The 23336-nt window shown below is 39.0% G+C and overlaps 1 protein-coding gene across 1 annotated transcript in view; it reads left to right on the forward strand.

Annotated features, from left to right (window-relative positions):
- The first annotated feature begins 15746 nt into the window (after positions 1–15746).
- The window catches only part of LOC138765237 (ras association domain-containing protein 5-like), a 53604-nt gene continuing 46014 nt past the window's right edge, over positions 15747–23336 (forward strand). The window contains exon 1 of the mRNA XM_069942233.1: positions 15747–16293. Within this exon, the coding sequence (XP_069798334.1) occupies positions 16192–16293 (102 nt within the window). The 5' untranslated portion in view covers positions 15747–16191. The remainder of the gene's footprint in view (positions 16294–23336) is intronic.

A 23336-nucleotide genomic window follows, 5' to 3' on the forward strand; every position in this document is an offset into this window, starting at 1 on the left:
CAGTTCGTAATAATTTGCTTTGTTTTCATTATGTTCTTCTCCACCTTATACGTTTGTAATGTTTCGTATTTAATTTTTTTGTCCGCCAATTTTCTCCTTTTCATTATATCATCCCTTTTTACTAATTCCTTTTCTGTACTTACTATCTCCCTTTCCAACTGTTCTATTTCCCAATTGTAATCCTTTTTCATCTTAGTCACATAACTTATTATCTGCCCTCTAATGAAGGCCTTCATTGCGTCCCATAATATAAATTTGTCTTTCACTGATTCTGTGTTTATTTCAAAATATGTTTTAATTTGGCATTCAATAAACTCCCTAAATTCCTGTCTTTTAAGTAGCATGGAGTTTAAACTCCATCCATATGTTCTTAGTGGGATGTCTTACAGTTATAGAAACATAGAAGATAGGAGCAGGAGTAGGTAATTCGACCCTTCGAGCCTGCTCCGCCATTCAACGAGATCATGGCTGATCTTAAAGTTCAGTACCCCGTCCCCGCCTTCTCTCCGTAACCTTTAATACCCTTATACTGAAGAAATAGATCTAATTCCCTCTTAAATAGATTTAATGAACCTGCCTCTACTGCCCTCTGTGGCAATGAATTCCACAGATTCACCACCCTCTGGGTAAAGAAATTCCTCCTCATCTCGGTCCTAAATGGCTTGCCTATTATCCTCAAACCATGGCCCCGGGTTCTGGATTTTCCCATCCTTGGAAACATCCCATCTGCATCCACTCTGTCCAGTCCTGCCAGAATTTTATATGTCTCTATGAGTTCCCCTCTCAATCTTCTAAACTCCAGCGAGTACAATCCCAATTTGCGCAATCTTTCCTCCTAAGTCATTCCTGCCATTCCAGGTATCAACCTGGTGAATCGCCTCTGCACTCCCTCCATTGCAAGAACATCCTTCCTTAGATAAGGTGACCAAAACTGCACACAATACTCCAGGTGGGGTCTCACCAAGGCCCTGTACAGCTGCAATAAGGTATCCTTGTTCCTAGACTCAAACCCTCTTGATATGAAGGCCAACATACCATTTGCCTTTTTAACCGCCTGCTGTACCTGCATGCTCGCCTTCAGAGACTGATGTACAAGTACCCCTAGGTCTCTCTGCACTTCCCCATCTCTTAATGTATTGCCATTCAAATAGTAATCTGCCCTCCGGTTTGTATTACCAAAGTGGATAACCTCACATTTATCCACATTGTAGTGCATTTGCCATGGATCTGCCCAGTCCCTCAATTTATCCATTGCAATATTATATATTGCTAATAATAGGGGTGAATGATCTGATAGTAATCTAGCTTTATACTCAGTTTTCCTAATTCTCCCTTGAATATGGGCCGACAACAAAAACATACCAATCCTTGAGTAAGTTTTGTGCCTACTTGAATAATATGAATATTCCTTCTCTCTTGGGTGCTGCCTCCTCCATATATCTATAAGTTTCATTTCCTGCATTGATTTAACCATAAATTTGGCTACTTTATTCTTTTTTCCAGTTTTATCCAACATTGGGTCCAAATTAAGGTTAAAATCTCCTCCTATCAATATATTTCCTTGTGTGTCTGAAAATATCCTGCATGAACTTTTGATCCTCCTCGTTAGACGCATATATATTGAGCAAATTCCAAAATTCTGAGTATATCTGACATTTTATCATTACATACCTCCCTGCTGGATCTAATATTTGCTCCTCTATTTTAATTGGTACATTTTTGTTAAATAGTATGGCTACACCTCTAGCTTTTGAATTATAAGATGCTGCCGCTACATGTCCTACTCAGTCTCTCTTTAATTTGTTATGTTCCACTTCAGTTAGATGTGTTCCCTGCACAAATGCTGTATCTATTTTTTTCCTTCTTCAATAAATTTAGTAGCCTCTTCCCTTTGATTTGGTTATGTATTCCATTAATGTTTATAGTCATATAGTTCAACATGGCCATCTTAAATCTTGCAATCACCTCTTTTCCACCTCTTCGCCACCTCCATCCCCCTTTTCCCCATTTTCATCTTAGTGTTCTCTTATTAAACTTAATGTACGATAACACATTTAAGACATAAAGTACCCCCACAGTTCCCACACCCACTAATACCTTAACCCCAAAAGTTCCCTCCCTCTCTGAGTTGCCCCTTCAAGAGGATGAGGCTTTGATGGGATTGTTTTCTGTGGGTTATGGCACAATTGATAACTCAGAGATCACTTTGTGAGTTGTTACCACTTGACAACTCTGCCTTCACATTGACATTGTTGAACTATTGACATGTGGAACAATATCTTTGACCTCTATGGATCATGGATGCTTGATCACTCACACAATCTTTGCATCACAAAGGGAAAGTCCTTGCAAGTAATGAACTGAAAAATAGGTTGTCAAAAATGGAAGAAAGAGAAGGGGGAGGCATTCTCCATTCAACAGCAATTCCATTCCTAAACCCCTCCCTATCACTGACAACCACATTGCCAGTTTCTTATTTGCAAATTAAATTATTGATCTCTTCCCACATTGTATAAAGATATTGAGGTTATCAAAGGGTGCAGGATAACAATTGTTTAAATAGCTCAGCAGAACAAAGTTGGCATATTAATTGTATTACAGTAGTAGGCACAGAGTAAGATTATCCACTGCTACCATCCCCTCTGATTTTCCAGTGTCTCTGGGCTCCACAATGGAAATAGGGGCTGATCTGATGTTCTAAATGAAGATTTAGCATTGTAATGCTGTTAAGTACTATTAAAACTTTGCTTTAGGAGAATAAGGATTTTTTTAAAAATCGCAGTCATTTTTACACCTTAGCTTGCGGAAGTGTCCCTCAAATGGGCCTTGAACTGGTGCAGTGACATGACTTGGCCAGATGAGAGAATTGTATGCATACATGTATTGTGTAGTACCGGGATCTCTGTTTTTAAATAAGCATTTATTTAGTTACGTAGTTTGAAGAATATTTCATCAAAAATTCTTTTATTGAAATTAAGCAAAGCATTTAGACAGAAAATCAAAAGGAAATTGCAGACACTGAACATTTGAAATAAAACCAGAAAATACTGGAAAAACTCAGCAGGTCAGGCAGCAGGTCTTGGAGATAGAACCCATCAATGTTTCAGATTTGCTGGGAATACTAATTATGATTCCCCATTTGTAGTGTTAACAGTCACACAATGGCACTGGGATTGTCCTATGGAGAATTGGAGGGGGGGGTAGTGTAGCGGTCAGCACAACACTGTTATAGCTCCAATGATCGGGACTGGTGCTGTCAATAATCGAGACCAAAAAAGGACAAAATTTAAATGGCAGAACGCCACAATTAATTATTTAGGAATTAATGTTGATAAGAATTTAAATAATTTATTTAAATTAAATTACATACCTTTATTGAGGAAAATTAAAGAAGATTTATTAAGATGTAAAGATTTGAAAATTTCTTTAATAGGAAGGATTAATTGTGTGAAGATGAATATTTTTCCTAGAATACCATACCTTTTTCAATTTTTGTACCAATATTTTCAGGATTTAAATAAAAGTGTAAGAAAATTTATTTGGAGGGATAAAACACCTCGGATGGCATTGGAAAAATTAACATGGAAATTTGATCAAGGGGGATTTCGATTACCTAATTTTAAAAATTATTATAAAGCAGCTCAACTTGGATTTTTGTCTTCTTGTTATCAGACCGATGAAAAGATTGCATGAATCCAAATCAAAATGAGTAAAATAGGAGAAAGTAATTCTGAACATATTTTATATAAATGGCCTGAGGGATTATTAAAAGGAAAATCAGATCCACCAATTTTGAAGCTTACAGTATGGAATGGAGTTCATGTAGAAAGAGGAACAAAGAATTATTAGTTGGCTAAAATGATATTAAATCAAAATCCTTTAATTCCTTTTATGGTTAACAATCGTATTTCAATGTTTGGTATAATTGTGGAATAAAAATAAATAAGGGATTGCTTTATGGGATCCATTTTTTAAAAACTTTTGACCAATTGAAAGATAAGTATAATATACCACATAACACTTTTTTTCTTATTTTCAACTTAAATCATATTTAAAAAGCAAGTTATGGAGGAATTTTAAATTACCAGAACAAAGTCCATTTTAATATCAAATAACAGATGCATTTATTGAAAGATTTATTACTAACATGCATTTCAAATTACAAGAGACAATTCAGAAAAAGGATTTATTTAAATCTAAATCCAGATGGTAAGAAAGATTTAAATATACAGATTCAAGAAGTAGGGTCAAAATTATGTATATGTGTAAGTAATGCAATTAATGTTAGATATCAAATAGTACAATTTAATTTTTTATGTCAATTATATTCTATACTCCATATAAATTACATGCACTTCATTGTTCTGATCAATGTTTTAGATGTAATAAAGAAGAAGGATCTTTCCTGCATGCAGTCTAGCCATGTGAAAAGGTAGATAAATTTTGGAAGGATAGAAGTATTTTATTGGGATGAGTTTTGAAGACGCAAATTTTGAAGGATCCTGGAATATTTTTATTGGGAGATATTTCCCAATTGAAGTTAGATATTTATCAAAAGTTTTTAAGTGCAGCAATAGCAAAGAAATCCATAGCTGTAACATGGAAATCTGGTGATATTGTGGGGTTGAATCGATGGCAAACAGAATGATTAAATTCTATACCATCAGAAAGAATAACGTATAATTTATGGAATCAACTGGAAAAATTTGATAAGATTTGGAAACCCTACATGGATTTTATTGCTACGACTTTACCCGCAGCATCCACCATGCCCCTATCCAACCCAACCTAATTAATTATGGTTTAAGATTATTATGTAAACTGCAATTAATTAATTAAAGGATACAAGTTTATTAGACAAGCTTTTCTTTCTCTTTTTTCCTACTTTTTTTGGTGAGGGAGGGGGTGGGTGGGTGATAAAATAAATAAAAATTGTATTTTTTGGTGTCGTAGTTTTAATTATTATGTTGTGGATAAATGTACGTTTTAATGCCAATTAAAAATAAAATTAAAAAAAAAACACCCTCCTGGTGATTCATCCTTAAAATGAGATTCATACATCATGAAATTCTGTAAAACTGAAAAACAGGATGTGGGTAGAGGCCATTATCACAGAGCAAACCGATTTTTGTATGCACTTTGTTTAGTTAAATTATAATTTTTGATCAGATAGATAGATTATTTATTTTGCTAGACATTTAACTATGGGGTATATCTCCGCTCAAACACAAACCAGATAAAAACATTCTGTGCCATGCAATACAACAAATGCAGATGCAATATTAGAGAGAGGAACTGAACCTTCCCCCTTCCTCTCCAAGTTAATATTTTGGGAACTTGTGTTGAACACTCAGCAGAGAATAATGAAGAAGCTTAGTAGTTTTTCCTGTTATTTTGACACCATTTTTCAGAAATGTATAGAATCGTGCCTCCAGCTTCACTCCTGTGAATATTGGACTATGGATAATGACAAATTGTAATGTTATTTAATTCATATAGCTATAACCTTGAAATAACATATTCAGGCAAATGTTCAAATCACAGACAGAATGAGCAAAACCATAGATTATCAGTTTCGAGCAGTAACGATATATCTTTCCTTTTTGAATTTGATTACAGATGTTGAGCTGTAGTAGCTAGATTTCAATTCTCACCCAGAATGCAAATGTTAGCTGCTGCCATGAGTTAATCTTTCACCAGAAGCAGAAATTTTCTCTGCCCCTCCTCCTATCATCATTTCACCCCTGTCATGTCGAACTCTGGAAAATGCCCAGGCTGATCTCGCCTCCAACCGTGCATCTTGGCGCCTCACAGTTCGGCGGGCAGCAACCTCCTTTGAAGAAGACCGCAGAGCCCACCTCACTGACAAAAGACAAAGGAGGAAAAACCCAACACCCAACCCCAACCAACAAATTTTCCCCTGCAACCGTGTCTGCCTGTCCCGCATCGGACTTGTCAGCCACCAACGAGCCTGCAGCTGACGTGGACATTACCCCTCCACAAATCTTCGTCCGCGAAGCCAAGCCAAAGAAAGAATTATAGTTATCCAAATATACAGAATAAAATATACAATGACTTGCATTTCTTTTAAAAAATAATAATAATTTGTCTATTCGGTTGTTATGCATTAAACTAATAAAATAAACATGTATTAGCTTCTCAACAATCTGTTGAAAAGGATCACCGGAAAGTGCTGCTAAAATAATTGATATCAGTTGAGACAGTGATGGAGTTACGACGTTGTCTTAAGTAGTTCTGGGATAGAAAGAGTATCAACCATGCTGATCAGGGTGTGAGGGTGATCTGGCTGCGACATCTGTCACCCCATTGATCGCTAGGGATGATTCGGCTGATCTGGCTGGCTAGGCGGGTGTCACCCTTCCCTCAGCTCCATGTGCGTCCCTCCCGAAGCTCAGCGCTCAGTCGCAGAGGATGGCCCCCTAGAAGAGGACCGCTCCGCCGGTCTAGGGTATATGACGTAGCTACTCCCCTGCTAGTCTAAACCTCAAAAACCATGCTGATCACCATGTAGGGAATATAAAATGGGAATTGGGTTTGGATCTTGGATGAGGAGAAGATGGAATTCTATACCAACTGATAGAATGAGCTGCTAAATGCTCGTTCAGCCATGGAGAATATCGTTCTTCAGGGTAAAGAAAAGAAGGTTAAGGAAATAAACTATTCTGTCAATAGAAGTTAACATTCTGCCTTTGAACACAAAAGTCACTATGTAGTACATTTACCTGCATGCCAATTACAAATATAGAAGTGAATTTGGTGTCACTTTAATTTATAAAGTGGATAAGAGAGGAAAACTGGAGAAAGTACCCAAATTTTTTTTTCTTTTCTTTGACTTGGCTTTGCGGACGAAGATTTATGGAGGGGGTAAATGTCCATGTCAGCTGCAAGCTCGTTTGTAGCTGACAAGTCTGATGCGGGACAGGCAGACACGGTTGCAGGGGAAAATTGGTTGGTTGGGGTTGGGTGTTGGGTTTTTCCTCCTTTGCCTTTTGTCAGTGAGGTGGGCTCTGAGGTCTTCTTCAAAGGAGGTTGCTGCCCGCCAAACTGTGAGGCGCCAAGATGCACGGTTTGAGGCGATATCAGCCCACTGGCGGTGGTCAATGTGGCAGGCACCAAGAGATTTCTTTCGGCAGTCCTTGTACCTTTTCTTTGGTGCACCTCTGTCACGGTGGCCAGTGGAGAGCTCGCCATATAACACAATCTTGGGAAGGCGATGGTCCTCCATTCTGGAGACGTGACCCACCCAGCACAGCTGGATCTTCAGCAGCGTGGACTCGATGCTGTCGACCTCTGCCATCTCGAGTACTTCGACGTTAGGGATGAAAGCGCTCCAATGAATGTTGAGGATGGAGCGGAGACAACGCTGGTGGAAGCGTTCTAGGAGACGTAGGTGATGCCGGTAGAGGACCCATGATTCGGAGCCGAACAGGAGTGTGGGTTTGACAACGGCTCTGTATACGCTTATCTTTGTGAGGTTTTTCAGTTGGTTGTTTTTCCAGACTCTTGTGTAGTCTTCCAAAGGCGCTATTTGCCTTGGCGAGTCTGTTGTCTATCTCGTTGTCGATCCTTGCATCTGATGAAATATTGGGGACATAAATAGCTGGAGAATTCTTGTGTCAACGGTCCCTGAACCTTTCTAGGTAGGACTGGAGTATATGATTTTGAGCCACAGGCCTCGTTTAACAAAAGAATGTGTACTCCAGGAGTTCCCATTGAATTGGACTCCTCTGCATTATTGACAGAGGTCTTTGCTTTCTTCAATATAAAGGCAATCAGAATAACATGAGAGTTGAAATGGAAGTGTGCCTGATCCACTATTCAAAAAGTTCATGGTTGTTCATCCTCAGTGAGACATTTTTAATACCAACTCCATGGCACTTTGTTCCATTAATATCTTTAATAAACATTGACTGGATGAAGAAATTTCTTCTCAATTTATTCCTCTATAGTTGATGTCTTATTTTGAAGCTGACTCTCGTGATTCCAGGAAACATCAATTCTTTCGATCCTCTTGAGTTCTGTATAAATCTTATGTCTATTACAGAAGTACCTCTCTTTTCTCTAAACCTAAATTCAAGAGGGTACAGGCCCTGGCTACTTAATATCTCTTCACATGACAACTTTACTGCAGCCACTCCAACCCAGATATCAGTCTGGTGAATATTTGTTGCACTTTCCCAGTTGCAAAAATAAGTTGCAAGACATGAGCTCATGAACCTTTTAAACTTTACGTTCCTTTGACTTTTCTCTTGATGCCAGTGTTCCATTGCCACGGGGCTTGAAGGAAAGGCCTTTCTCTGTGCAAGTCACATTCAGTAGCTTCTGACACCTCCTCCTGAACAGTCATTCGTACATCTTATGATGACCATTTAATACCCCTTTGTTGGTGTCTCTAAACTTGTAGACTAGTGATTCCCAAAGTGGGTGCTGCTGCCTCCCTGTGGGCGGTGGAAAGATCCAAGGAGGCGATGAGGGAAAAGGGGTGTTCTGAAACTTCTGTCTTGTTATTATTCAGTCTGCTGCAAAGTTTAATGAAGAAGCAAGTGCAGTAATTTTCTGGCCACACTCAGGGTGGCAGTAGTGAGCAAAATCAATAGTGACAAGGCGTTCTTGCGAAAGCTAGTCTGGTGGCTGTCATGTTCTACTGGTGTCACCACCGCCACCAACCCCCCTCTCAGCGCCGCCACTGTGGTGGTACACCACCGGCCTACTGCAGGGGACAGGACAACACCTCTGTACCTGCAGGAGTGTAAGGGGACAAGACAACACCTGGCCACTGTCAATCAGTCTGCATGAATGGATCAAGCCCCTCCTGGTTGGGTGTCAATTGCCTTCTGGGGTATAAGCCTGCACCAGCCTCCTGACGCCTCACTCACAGCTGCTGCAGCCACAGCCACCAACCCCCTCTCAGCGCCACCACTACGCCCCCCCCCCCTCAGCTTGGCCACTAACCCTCCCCCCACCTTGCTCAGCATCATTACTATCTGCCCCCCTCACCCTGCTCAGTGCTGCCACTAACCCCACCCCACTCAGTGCCATCACAGTTGTATAGAAGGGCACTAGGGATGTGGCCCAGAGGCCCGAAAAATTTTGGGAACCAGTGTTCTAGATGATTTGGTGAAATAATTTGGCCTTGTTCTAACAGTAAAATACAAATTCATAAAAAAAAAGTACACAAGCGAAAGCAATGAAATGATAGCAAAGTACAGAACAACTCCGATTATCTGAAATGGTCAGGACTGGCTTATTTCGGATAAATGGTTTCTTCAGGGAACTGGTCATTTTTTAAAAACCGCCCAGTAGCAACAGCAAATCACTTGTAACAAACAGAATTTAAACAACAAAGGAAGGCTTTTTAAGCATGAAATAATGTTTAATTCTCACCAAAAAATACTGAATAAAATATGATAAATCCAACACCAAAAACTCAAAATTCTACTGGGGTTTTTCCAAAATTCCAAAATTTTTTCAACCTGTGTCGTCTGTTTGGCTCTGGAGGATTGCAGATTATTTTGGATATTCTGGTTTATCCAAAAATTTTCAGAGGTGAAATGACATAATTTCAGCTTCACATTTTTTCAGATAAATGAGGATTTCTGATTTTTCTGAAATCCTCAATTATCCAAAAAAAATTTCTGGGTCCAAAAATTTCAGATAGAGGAGGATTTCATATAATCCGATTTTGGATAATTAGAGTTGTACTGTAGTTGGTATTATCCATGAATTCAAATCTCATTGTGACACTTCAAATTTAAATTCAATTAAAGAACATAAGTTTGTCAATGACACCACAGTTGTCGGCAGAATCACAAACGACAGATCAGCTCGGTGAATGGTGTAATGACAGCAACCTTGTGCTTATTGTTAGCAAAACCAAGGAGATGATTGTGGACTTCAGGAGGAAGTTAGGTGAACACGACCCAGTCCCCATCGAGGGCTCAGTAGTAGAGAGGGTCAAGAACTTCAAATTCCTGGATGTCAAAATCTCTGAGGATCTGTCCTGGAGCCTCCGCACTGATGCAATCACCAAGAAGGCTCGCCAGCGGCTATACTTTGTGAGGTGTCTGAGGGGATTCGGTAGGTCACTGAAAACTGTTGAAAACTTCTACAGTTGTAACATGGAGGGCATTCTGGTGGGTTGCATCACTGCCTGGCATGGAGGTGCCAGCTCTCAGGACAAGAATAAATTCCAGAGAGTTGTTAACTTAGCTTGCGACATCAGGGGCACCAGACTTTACTCCATCGAGGAAGTCTACGAGGTGGTATCTTAAAAAAGCAGCCTCTATCCTCAAAGACCCCCCCACCACCCAGGCCATGCCCTCTTCACTCTGCTACCATTGGTGGAAAAATGTACGGGAGCCTAAAGACGAGCACCCAGCGGCACAAGGACAGCCTCTTCCCTGCTGCCATCAGATTCCTGAATGATCAATGAACCAAAGACACGGCCTTACTTGCTTGCACAAGTATTTAATGTTTTTAAATTTATACTAATGTTGTAAAGAACATAAGAACACAAGAAATAAGAGCAGGAGTCGGCTCTCTGGCCCATCCAGCCTGCTACACCATTCAATAAGAACTGAACTCCACCTACCTTTTCCCCATATCCCGTAATCCCTTAAGATGGTTTAATATGAATGTTTTCACTATGATGATGCTGTCACAAAACGCTGACTTGTTCATGGCCAATAGATTCTGATCCAGAATAAATGTGGCATAAAAATAACAGTGAACATGAAACTTCCTGGTTGATGTAAAAGCTCAACTGTCACTAACATCATACAGCGAAGAAAATCAGTGATCCTCATCCGAACTGGCTTTGATCAGACTCCAGAGGCACAGTAATGTGGTTAATTTTTTAAACTCCCCTCTGAAATGATCCAGCAAGTTGCTCATGGACAAATAAGAACTGGCAACAAAGTGATATCCACATTTGTGTATAATTAAAAAATCCCGTTGTTGCTCTATCACCACTTCTCTGCTCCAGGTTTCTGAAAGGTTTGTTAAAAGAACCTCCTTTACAAAATGGTTTGTTTAGTGGGCCAACTTCCATAAATACAAACGCTGCTTAACTGAAACTTACCATGTGGTCTGTGGCGAGAAGTGAGCAGTAAAAATGCAGCAGGGTTTGAGTTTGGCAGGTGCAGATACACTTAAAGATTGGGGAATCATGTCTACATGTTATATTGCTTCACAATACTTGTGGGGGAAAAAGTTACCAGTGAAATGAATTGGTGGATTTTTTTTAGCAATCATGATAATTTCATTAAAACACTTTTTGTATTTTTTTTACTATTTTTCTCTTTTAAATTTAATATTGCAAACCCCCTAGCCTAAACAAGGTTGAAAGTTAATATTGATGAAACGAAGAAGCTCGCACCTGAAGTGAAACAACACAGTGCCAAAGTTCTGAATAAAACTGAACCAGAGATTATGGTAACAGCCCATAACGTTTGGAATCTAATGTATGAATCATTAATTGGATGTCTAATTTTTTCCAAATTTTAACAGGACATTATGTCTCTTAGTCATTGTGCATGAATGGGTGGGGTCTTATCTTTCCATTTAATCAAAATGTCTAGCCAGCAATGAAGTAAAAGATAAAATTTAATTGGAATTAGTAAAACATTGTCTTCTCCAAGAGTTAATGACCGATAGTGTTTGAAAAACTTCTCTCCAATATTTTTCCAAACTAGGGTACATCCAGAACATATGAATTCAAGTGCATTTATCACAACAGGAGTTTATATCTGAGTAAAAAATTAGATAATTTAGCTTTAGACATGTGGGCCCTATGTACAACTTTGAATTGCAACAGGACAGTGATGAGTACAAAGAGATGTAGTGTTAATCAGTTTGAAAATAGAGACAGACCCAAACTTCATTGGACAGCGAAAGGTTCAAATCCTACTCTCAGGCATTCATAATTTTTATTAAAAAGGGGCGTATCTTAAACTAGCCAACTTGTCATAAATAACAGATATTAAACCTTTACAAGAAGGTTGTAATCCAAAAAATATATCAAGAATATTCACATCGGGAGCTCCAGGAAAATCTGGAATCTGAGATTGAATAAAGTGCCTGATTTGTAAATATCTGAAAAAAATGAGCATTTAATAAATTGAATGTTCCAATCAATTGTTCAAAAATATGTAAAAAAAATATTCTCAATGAAAAGGTCTTTAAAATATTTAATACCCAATCTATACCAAATATTAAAAGCAGGTTGAAAAAGCTGATTGGACATAATGGAGTTTGGAGGAGAAAAGCCCTGAAAACCAAAATGCCTTCTAAACTGCACCCACATTTTTTAGCTGGATTTACAACTGGATAGTCAGAAACTTTATATAAAGAAGGAGAAAGAGAGGACCCATGCAGCGCTAAGATAGAAACATTTTTGGTGGAATTTAATTCCATTTTTACCCATCCAGGACAGTCAACTCGATTATGAAATTGTATCAACAATATAAGGTCGCATATATTGACCACTCAATAATAAAATCTAAAATTAGAATGCACCAAAGACTTTTGAAGATGAACTTTATTTAAACGGGGGCATTTTCCTTGCCACATGTAAGATGATATAAGTGAATCAAGTGAATCAAAAAATGATTTAGGAATAAAAATTGGTATAGACTGAAGGAGATACAAAAATTTAGGTAGAATGTTCATTTTAATAGAATCAATAGGACTAATCGAAGAAATAGATAAAGGAGACCATTTCATTAAAGACAGTTTCACGTGCTTAAGTCGAGGAATTTTCCCTATAAAGATGCTTAATCATTCTTCCTAATTGTAACCCCTAGATCAGTGAATTGATCTCTCACAATATTAAAGGAAAATTAGAATACGTTCATACAGGGAAAAGTTCACTCATGCAGATTTAACTTATACAAATGACTAAATTGAGAAAGTAAGGATAATATGGAAAGTAAAGAAGTGTCAAGATTTGATATAAAATGCAAACGGTAATCTGCATTAAAAAGAAGTTCTGTATGCATTCGTTAGTCAGTTTTTGATATATTACAGTTCCAATTTCCTGATAACAATCACATACATCAGTATTTTTGACTATTGAACATGTAATTGGCGTTCTAACAGCACATTTTAACAGTTGGTTGCATTTTGCCATGAATCAGAATTATGTAGGGTTAGAATTTGAATGCATAATCTAGGCTGACTTTTCATTGTTTTTGTGAAGTATCATGGCGATTTTCAAAGAACAGGGAGGTACTTCCTGTTGTTGTATAACGAGTTCCCATAAACCATAACACTGAAACAAAAAGGGAGTATTAAGCCTGCTGGAAATATGAAGTAATAACCAAAATGTTGGAAATACCCAGAAGACCAGTCAGCAGTTGTGGAGAGTGAAGCAGAACTAATATTTGATGTCAGTGTTTTTTATTGGAATTGGGCTGCTTGGAATGGCATCAGCTGCTGAGAGGTCAATGGATAAAACAACTGTTTTTGACTGAACTGCACATAATGTGGTATTCAAATCACATTATAGGCTTTTGAAAGTATTTATTAATCAATTATACAAGGGCTTGAACTTTATATTGGCTCATCTTTGGTAGTTGTTGTGGCAACAAGTGTAGACTTTTATCATGTGAGTAAATGTTTTGCTTTTCACTTTTTGTTTACCCTGCATAGTCAACAGGCCTTGGGATATGTTTCTAACTAGTAACTAATATAGAGTCAAATATGGTGGTTATTGTTTAGATACGAGATGGACAAATTCTGTGAGTCATCGAGTTAACTTGTTTCGGGCATTAGCACAAATGCTGTGGCTACTCTCTGGTTTTATGTGATTTCTGGAGGCAGAAAGATTTGGTTTCAGAATTCACTCTGAAGATTTGAGTGCATAGTCTAGACAGACAAAAGAAATGAGTGAATGCTTCTGTTCTCTGCATAGATCATCTACTACAGTGAATAGCATATAAATTCTAGTGCAACCAAAGGTTACCTCAGTCATGAGTTGCTGGATATGAGATTCAATTGTGCCTGAAGCCCAGCTCATTAGTTGCTCCTGGACATTTTTGCACATTTTCAGGAAGGATAGTGGTGGGGGGGTCAGATCTGTGGAATAATTTACCACAGAGAGCTGTTGAAGCTAAATAACAAAATATACTGAATAAGGATTTAAATGTAGCCCTTGAGGGTAAAGGGAGCAACGGATAGGAGGACAAAACAGAAGCAAGGTAGTCAATTTTGATGTGAGCGTACTTGGCTCCGTCCGCTGCAATAGTGTGGATCTCCCAGTGGCCACCCATTTCAATTCCCCAACCCATTCCCTCACTGACATGTCTGTTCATGGTCTCATGTACTGCCATACTGAGACCACCTGCAGATTGAAGGTACAATATCTCATCTTCTGTTTGGGCATCCTCCAACCAGATGGCATTAATATCAACTTCTCTGATTTCCATTAATCCCCCCCTTCATCCCCCCTATTGCATTTCCCCAGTGCGTGCGCGCACTCGCTCTCTCTCCCTCCCCCCCCCCCCCGCCGTCTCCTTTAGAGAGCCAAAATTATCACCTCTCCTTTTATCTTATCCAGTTAACACCATTTGTTGGTCTGCACTCCTTCTCCTCTTCTATCCCTTTATTCTTATGCCTTCCTGTTCTTTGCTTATTCCTTGAAGAAGGACTCAGGCCTGAAACATCCGTAATATATCTTTATCTCCTATGCACGCTGTGATACCAGCTGAGTTCTTCCAGTGTTTCTGTGTTTTTACTGGTAAATTTGGATGATTAGTCATGATCTTATTGAATGGTGGAGCAAGGTCCGAGATGTGGATGACCACCCTGCTACTTTCCATAATTTCCATGATTTGTGCCAGGTTCCTGGCACAGTAAAACAAGCAGCAGCAAGAAGGAATGTGTTGATGCCAAGTTCCCTGCACATCTGAAATGCCCCTTTTAGAACTGATTCTTTAGCACTCTTCCTTATAACGCATACTGAGTACTGATTGCAGTACCAGTGTATCTTTATTTAAATGTATTTTTCCCATTCAGCAGAAAAAAGACAAAGATCAATATAATTTTCATTCTTTTTTACTTTATATGAAGAAAAGTCCTCTAGAAGGGCTCTTCCATTGAAATCTTGGAACGATTGGGTTACTAACGCAATGCATTATATTGAAATCATGTTAAATCTGTTCACCATAACTGAGATTTGCATGGCAGCAGATAGTAAGAAGGTTTCAATTTATTGCATTGTATATTTTTACTTATTTTTAAATGCATCAAGCAATCCAGCCAATCATGCAACAATATTACTATGTCAGAATCCTTCAGGTTCAGAAATTTAAATGACATTGAACTGAATTAGCCTACTAACTTGAAAGACTTTGTAATTGTGAGTTAGCTTGTTTTATTCTGAGGTTATGTGTGAGATGTTGATATGTGGGAAGTTATGTTTTTAAAACTTAATATGAATTATAAAAAATGGTCCAATTAATAGAACATTGATGATGGTACGTACTGGAACATCGTAAACAAGAGTATAAAGGTTTAAGTGACGTGTATTGTTTGAGAATGGCATTGCTGAGCATAAATGTAAAACTATAATATCGGGACACTTAAAATGGCTGGAATAAATTGACATATATGTTTAGGCTTTGCATTTTAAATCTTGAAGCAGGATGTGGCTTTGCTTTGTTGAAATACATAGAACTAGAAGCCAGGAAGGAGCTGACCTCACTCAGCTCGTGTGTGCATGCAGATAGCTGATTAGCCACAGATGGTGTGCAGCATAGCAGCCAACAGCTTCACAGTCAGACGTTCAACTGCACCATGTTTAGCTGGCTTCCAGTAGAGAGTTTCTAAATGGCAGTGAAAGCTAGGCACACAGCCCATGTATAAACACAGAAATTTGGAGTCAGTGGCAAAGACATAAAATACAGCGGATTAAGTTGTTAAACATTAATCACAAATGAGTAAAAACAAACAGCTACTGCTTGCCAGGAATAGTGAAGAATCTACTTGTCTGTGTTCTACAATACCCCTTTCCTGGCTTGTGCAAGACAACTTCTGTCTGTATTGGGAAATCCCGTATAGTGATGAGGGTTTTGAGCTTTAAGATCTGTTAAATAGCACACTAAATCCTGTAGGATATTCTGATGACTTTTGATCTCAAAACTAAATCACTGGGTGACGTGGAATACAAGTATGAGCAGTGGATATTGCAGCTTAGATGAAGACTTAGAAGACTGTTTCTTTACTGCCAAGACCTCTTTCTTCAGGAAACCTCAGAACAAGCATTTGGAAAAGGTAACTTTTTGTACATTCAATTGAATGACGTCATATCAACTATGAAATCAATAAATTGTCCACTGCTTGTTTGCTTTAAACAATTTTATTTAAATGTTGTAAATAAATGTGGGATTTTTCATGTAAAATTGATTATAATATTTGAAAGAAAAGTAGGAACTTTGATTTCCTGTTATGCATTTCCAGAAAGTGCGCAGAAATGGTATTTGGTATTTTGTATTTCAGTCATTTGTAGGGGTAAGTGCTAGCATTTTGTAAAATTCAAATTTATGCTTTCTTATTTTAGGTTGTATATAGTGTAAGGATATGTGCCCCAGCAAGCCTTTCATCTCGTTTGTGGTGTTTTATTCACAAAAGCGGACAGAACTTAAAATTAAATTTCACAGAAACAAACACATATTTTTCTGGCAAAAGTAAATGCATCAAAAGAAAATTCTGATGTATTTTTTGCTTTAAAACAGATACACTTATTGTGCTTTACTCTAAACCATTATTGAAGACTTAAAATTTAAATGTTTATTATTTCCACAGTTCCCAAAACCCACCAACGAGAACAAGTTAAATATTGATTTGAATAATTTAGCTTCTAATAGTTTTCTATTTACATATTTAGAAATAAAACATTTTCAGCATTGACGCTCCATATCATTTTAACATTATTGAAAGAATTGTGAAATGCAATAGCTCTCCTGTACTCCGTACTCAATGGGTATAGTCAATAAATGAAGATAAACACCATCGTCTGGTTTAGAAAACTAGTATTTTAGTTATATCATGTCACAACAGCTGCCATGGAACTGATAGATCTCCAGTTTGCAGAAAAATATCATTCTCATCCTGTCAGATGTCTTATTTGTTACTGTTCATGTAGTGTACTTGAGTATCCAGCGTTGAAACAATGTGCAGACAATACCGGAGTCAGACCCAGAAAGGAATATGATGCTTGGCAGAATTAAAAACTTAAAAAAATGATATCTCAATTCCCACGTCCTAAGGCACAAATAGCTAATTACATTATATGAACCTGTTAATGTTTATGGACATAAAATCTGTACAAAACATGATTCTGCCTCACTGTGATATGGAAAAATCAGCAAACTAATCTTCAGTGGACATTTCAATATTGTGAAACCATATTTGTGTCTCGATCATAAAATAGATTTAATAGTTGTTGGTGGCAGTGGCAAATGTACCATTATGTGTGAAAGGAATAGCTGATTTCAAAGAGTGACAATATTTTAAGAGTTAGTAGGTGCCAAGCATTTGAAATTGGGTTCATGATTTATTTTCGGACTGTCATTCTGTTTTTTGAAATTCAATTGACTGATAATTTTTTCATTTTCATTTTAAACTGTGATGGACTTGTGGTCATATTGATTTCAAGGCTGACCTTCAAGTGATGTTGCAATATTCTGTCAGTTTCAAAAGAGCCTTCAAAATGATCTTAACCCAATAATTAATGCAAAATTGGCATTAATTTTGGCAGTTAATCCCACGATATAATGGTATCATTCCAAGATAAAAGATCTGCTAATTAAATTAATAGTAGGATTTCATCTCTGAAAGATATTTCGGACTTAATTTGGCTTTGCTTGCATAAACTATGCCATCAGTGCTCTGTGATTAGTAAGGGATTGTTTAAGGTGGTCCGTGAGTGGGAAAGGAAGGTTGAGAACCAAGGCTCTAGACCTAATTGTTACTGAAATATTTTGCTTGAGAAAAATTGTCATTGGCCCATTTCCTTTGGAGTTCTGAAACCATGCACATAACGAGTCAATTAAGGACGATTGAAACAGTGGTTTTCAAACTTTTTCTTTCCACTCACATTGTGATTAGGGATTGATTAAGGTGGAATGTGAGTTTAGGGGGGACAGTTTGAAAATCACTGATGCAAAGTAAAAGGAAACTTGAATGATTTCTGAGACAAGCAAATCCAATTATAATAATAACTGTGAATGGTTTTATCTTTTGAACCTAAATGAAAATTATTTTCCTTCATGTGAATCATTCAGAAGCTTAGGAAATGAAGTGAACCTTTAATGGAAAGACATGGTGATCTTAGCAACTGGTATCGTCACAGGCTGAGGTTGTTTCACGATCTCTGAAATTGCCCAAGGTGATAATGTGGAGGACCTAGGTAGGTGTGTGGACTTGTTGGTGAATAGTTTGGTTTTTGGGAGGGGTTGATGAAGATCAGTTAAGTAACCAAGGTGAGGAGTGGAGATTGGAGTCTCCACTGTTGGGTTTAGTAAATTGAAGGTTTATAGTCTTAGATGATTAATGGGTTGTGTGTGAAAAAGGGAAATGAGGAGGTTGATTGGAGGATCAGGTTGGGGTGAAATTGGTGTGACCCAACAATGACCATTCCTGGGATTCTTGGTCCAACTTCCCACTCTTTATTCCATAAATAACATTCTGTGGTGCATGATGTTATGCCATATAGAATTGCCCCAGAAGTTGCATCAGGTGTGCAATGGAGTTGCAACCTGAAGAGCCAGACCAGGCTAGAATGGTGCCCTGGGATAATGACTTTTAATTGTTATCTCACCAAATCAAAATTCTGTCATCTTTACATTCATGTATGCTTAATGCTTCACTTCCCCCCAAGGTCATGTTTTGGAGGCTGACAACATTTTGAACTGGGCCTGTGGTGGGAAAGGGTAAGTATGCTTCAGATCTGAGGCCAAAGGATGTAAATATTCCTTTGATATTGATGCTCTCGGAATTGAACAATGTTATCTTGAAAGTTCCCAGCAAAAGGCACCTCAGTCCAACATAACTCAAGTTTCTCTGTGATGCTTCACATGTGGACAGGTACACAGAAAGGAAAGGTTTAGAGGGATTTGAGCTAAACACAAGCAAATGGGACTAACTCATGAAGGCATTTGGTTAGCATGGATGAGTTGGTCAAAGGAACTGTTTCTGTGTTGTCTAACAGTATGATTTTTAGTCTAACACAATCATTTTAAATACTTAAAATAAATGAAAGTTTATTTTGAAGTGTCATGAAAGTGCCAAAGCTTAGGTAGAACTGTTCTTTTAAAATAAATTTGAATAAATTTCTATTTATTGCGGCGGCACCTTTGGCGTAGCAGTTAGCATAGTGGTTTCCAAACTTTTTCCACTTGGCTCCCAGGCCACAACCCACACACACGCATACAATGAACACACACCTCTTTCTTGGTATTAGGTTCACTGCAAATTTAAAATAACAACTAATCTAACACTATAAACAAGCTTATGTATTTCACAAATAAAACTTATCCCGGCCATTCATCACCTTGGTCGTCACTGTCCTGAGTGGTCCTGTTCCAGGCAGTCACTGTGCCCGGCTGTCAGCATCCCGGGCAGTCACCCCCCTCCTCACCTAACGGATAGCGCATGATGAACATTGCCGGCTGAGTTTGCTGGAAACGTTCAGACCGCCCTCACCACCCCCTTGGATCTTTCTACCGCCCCCAGCAGAGCGTCACCACTTTGGAAATGACTGGGTTAGCACATTGCCTTTACAGCACTGGCGACCAGGTCTGGGGTTCGAATCCCGCATTCTCCCCATGTCTGTGTGGGTTTTCCCCAGGGGCTTCGATTTCTTCCCACTGTTCAAAAATTGTAAGTTAATTGGGCAGAATGGGCTCATGGGCCAAAATGGCCTGCATGTCTAAATTTAAAATTTAATTCAAATTTCTTTGTAAACTAAGTTATTGACTTTTAAGATAATTTCATTTGTAACCTCCATTCCTTGTAATTTCCATGTTTGATTGGATAAAGAAGCTAAACAACATATTGAACATCGGTCTCATGACATTGACCAATTCGTACAAGAATTTGATAAAGGTTAACATGCCCATGTTTTGCAATTTTCTTTTTACTCCTGTAGGAGTAGGCCTATCTAGGCCTATCTGTCCCTTTGAGCCTTCTCTGCTGTTCTCTATACTGATTATCTAAAATTCATATTCCTTGATCCTTTCAACCCAACTATTGAATTCCATCTTGAAAATATATAATATATAACAATTCTGATGTAGAGTTCTTTGGCCTTTTGTCTCACCCCTTCTCTCTCGTCCTTACACTGGCTAGCTTCACTCTCCTCTGTCCTGATGTAGAGTCTCAACCAGAAACATTGATGATACCCCACAGATTCCGCTCTACCCACTGAGTTCCTCCAGCAGTTTTGCTCCATATTCTTGTGTCTCCAATATTCTCTGTTTTTCAACCTTTACTTCTCTGCATTTTACTCACACATTTTCTCTGCTCTCTTTGTTTCTTTCCTGGTTTCTCCCTCCTCTGGCACCCTGCATAGAATCCCAGTCCCACACCACTTAGATTTTACCCATCCAACAACACAAGGACATGGCTTTCAGTCTTTTCCCCGGAACCATCTGGCCCCACTTGTTCTGGACCCAAATTCCTGGAGCCCTTCTCATGTCCCAGGAATTTGAATCTCTCACATTTTAAAACATTCCTTTAGCCATTTATTCATCCCATATATCCTGTTGTTTCTATTCTGGAACAGATAGTAAACCTGTGACCAATAATAGAACAAAAAGCAGTTCAAACCAACTTTTTTTCTGTATCTGGAATGCCTTTCATATTTTTTTCAGCCCCATCTTTGTAACTTTGCAGCATGGAATGATTTGACAAATTAGTCTAAAATATTTGGTGGCACTATGTAGTTGAAAGAAATCACTTGGAGCACATTGTATTATAATAGCAAGAGTCAAGCTTTTTAAGGCTATCACCACCTGCACATTCACAGTCACTTCCTGGACAGCAAGGACATGCGACACACGTGGAAGGGCATCAAAGACATCACCAACCACAAGACTACACCATCTGGCTGTGCTGGTGATGCCTCCCTCCCAGACGCACTGAACAATTTCTATACATGCTTTGAGGTGAAAAATGACGTTGCAGCGAAGAAGACCACCTCTCCTCCAAATGACCAGGTCCTGTGTCTTGCAGTGACCAACGTGAAGAGAAAGCCAAGCAAGGTCAACCCGCAGAAGGCTGGTGGACCGGATAACATTCCCGGCAGAGTATTCAGGAGATATGTGGCTGAACTAGCGGATGTTCTCACCGGCATCTTTAACATCTCCCTGAGAAGCGCTATGGTCCCAATGTGCTTCAGAGCCACCATTATTGTCCCCGTGCTGAAGAAGTCGACTGTGTCGACTGCTCTATGGATGATGGCATTGCCACCCCCCTCCATCTAGCCCTCACCCACCTGGAAAACAAGGACTCGTATGTTCGAATGCCGTTTATTATCTTCAGCTCAGCATTCAACATGATCGTACCTCAGTACTTGATAAGGAAGTTGAGCCTGATGGGTCTATACACCTCCCTCTGCAACTGGATTCTCAACTTCCTGTCTGGGAGAGCTCAGGCAGTCCAGATCGGTAACAGCACCTCTAAGACCATCACACTGAGCATGGGACCCCCCCCCCCCTCCACCCCCCCAGCTGTTTGCTCTGCTGACCCACTACTGTGCAGCTATACACAGCTCGAACCACATCATCAAGTTTACTGGCGACATGACCATGGTGGGCCTGATCAGTAAGAATCACGAGTAAGAATCATGAGTCAGCGTACAGAGATTATGTGCATTCACCTTCGGACTGGGGTAGAGCCAACAACCTGGATCTGAATGTTGAAAAAACAAAAGAAATGGTTGTCAACTTCAGGAGGGCTTGTGGACGCCACGCTCCGCTAACCATTTACAGCTCTACTGTTCTTTGGAGTGAACTTGGCGGAGAATCTCACCTGGTACCTTAGCCTATAAAGTCCAGCAGCGCCTCTACTTCCTGAGAAGGCTGAGGAAAGTTCACCTCCCACCCTCCATCCTCACTACATTCTACAGAGGATATATCAAGAGCATCCTGTGCAACTTCATCACCACCTGGTTTGGAAGCTGTACCACCTCAGACTGCAAGGCCCTGCAGAGGATAGTGAAGTCAGTGGAAATGATCATTGGGGGGGGTCTCTTCCTACCATGAAGGACGTCTACAATATTCGATGCAGGCGAAAGGCAAGAAACATTATGAAGGTCTCCACACACCCCTCATGTAAACTGTCCTCCTTTCTGCCATCTAGTAGGAGGTACTGTAGTAGTCATGCCCTTGTGTCCAGATTGGGTACAGTTTTTTCCCCCAAGCCATCAGACTCCAGAACTCCCAGAACATTTGTGGATAGGGTACCGTGGACTGTTACTGTATAAGTCTTAATATTTTAATGTTTAACTTCTATTCTAACTTGCATTTATGTAAATATGCTCCATGGTCCTAGAGAAACAATATCTCATCTCTATCATGCGAACATGGTATGAACAATAACTTGATATGACTTGACTTGATATGATTTCAGATTTATAGTCAGAGTACATACATGACATCACATACAACCCTGAGATTCCTTTTTCCTGTGGGTCAGGCAAAATTACCACTTATTGAGGGTGCAAAGAATAAACTATACACAGCGAGAACATGTAAGCAATAAAAGAACTGTAAACAGATAAACAAACTATCCAATACAGAGAGAACAAAAAAAAATGAGGTGCGCACGTAAGATTCCTTAAATGAGTCCCTGATTGAGTTTGTCGTTGAGGAGTCTAATGGTGGAGGGGGAGCAGCTGTTCCTGGACCTGGTGGTCAGGTCTTGTGGCACCGATACCTCTTTCCTGAGGGCAGCAGTGAGAGTAGAGCATGTGCAGGGTGGTGTGGGTCTTTGATAATTGCTTCTGCCCTCCAATGGCAATGTTCCCTGTAGATGTTCTCAATAGTGGGAGGGTTTTCCTGTGATGCCCTGGGCTGTGCTCAAAGCACAGAGTGGCAGAACACTTTATATTTTAAATTGAGTCGAGAGAATGAGCAGGGATGCAGAAAAGAACTGATGAACATGACATAAATATTTTGAAAACTTGTTGGTTTTGGAGGAATGACTTGATTTTATTATTGACTTATTGAAATTATTTATGAAGGTTCCTCTTGAGAACATTAAAGAAGTTGAAATGGAAATGAAGACAAATCACTTATTTGGTGAGAAAAGGC

The sequence above is a fragment of the Narcine bancroftii genome, chromosome 5, assembly GCF_036971445.1.
Source record: "Narcine bancroftii isolate sNarBan1 chromosome 5, sNarBan1.hap1, whole genome shotgun sequence".
NCBI classification, from domain to species: Eukaryota; Metazoa; Chordata; class Chondrichthyes; order Torpediniformes; family Narcinidae; genus Narcine; species Narcine bancroftii.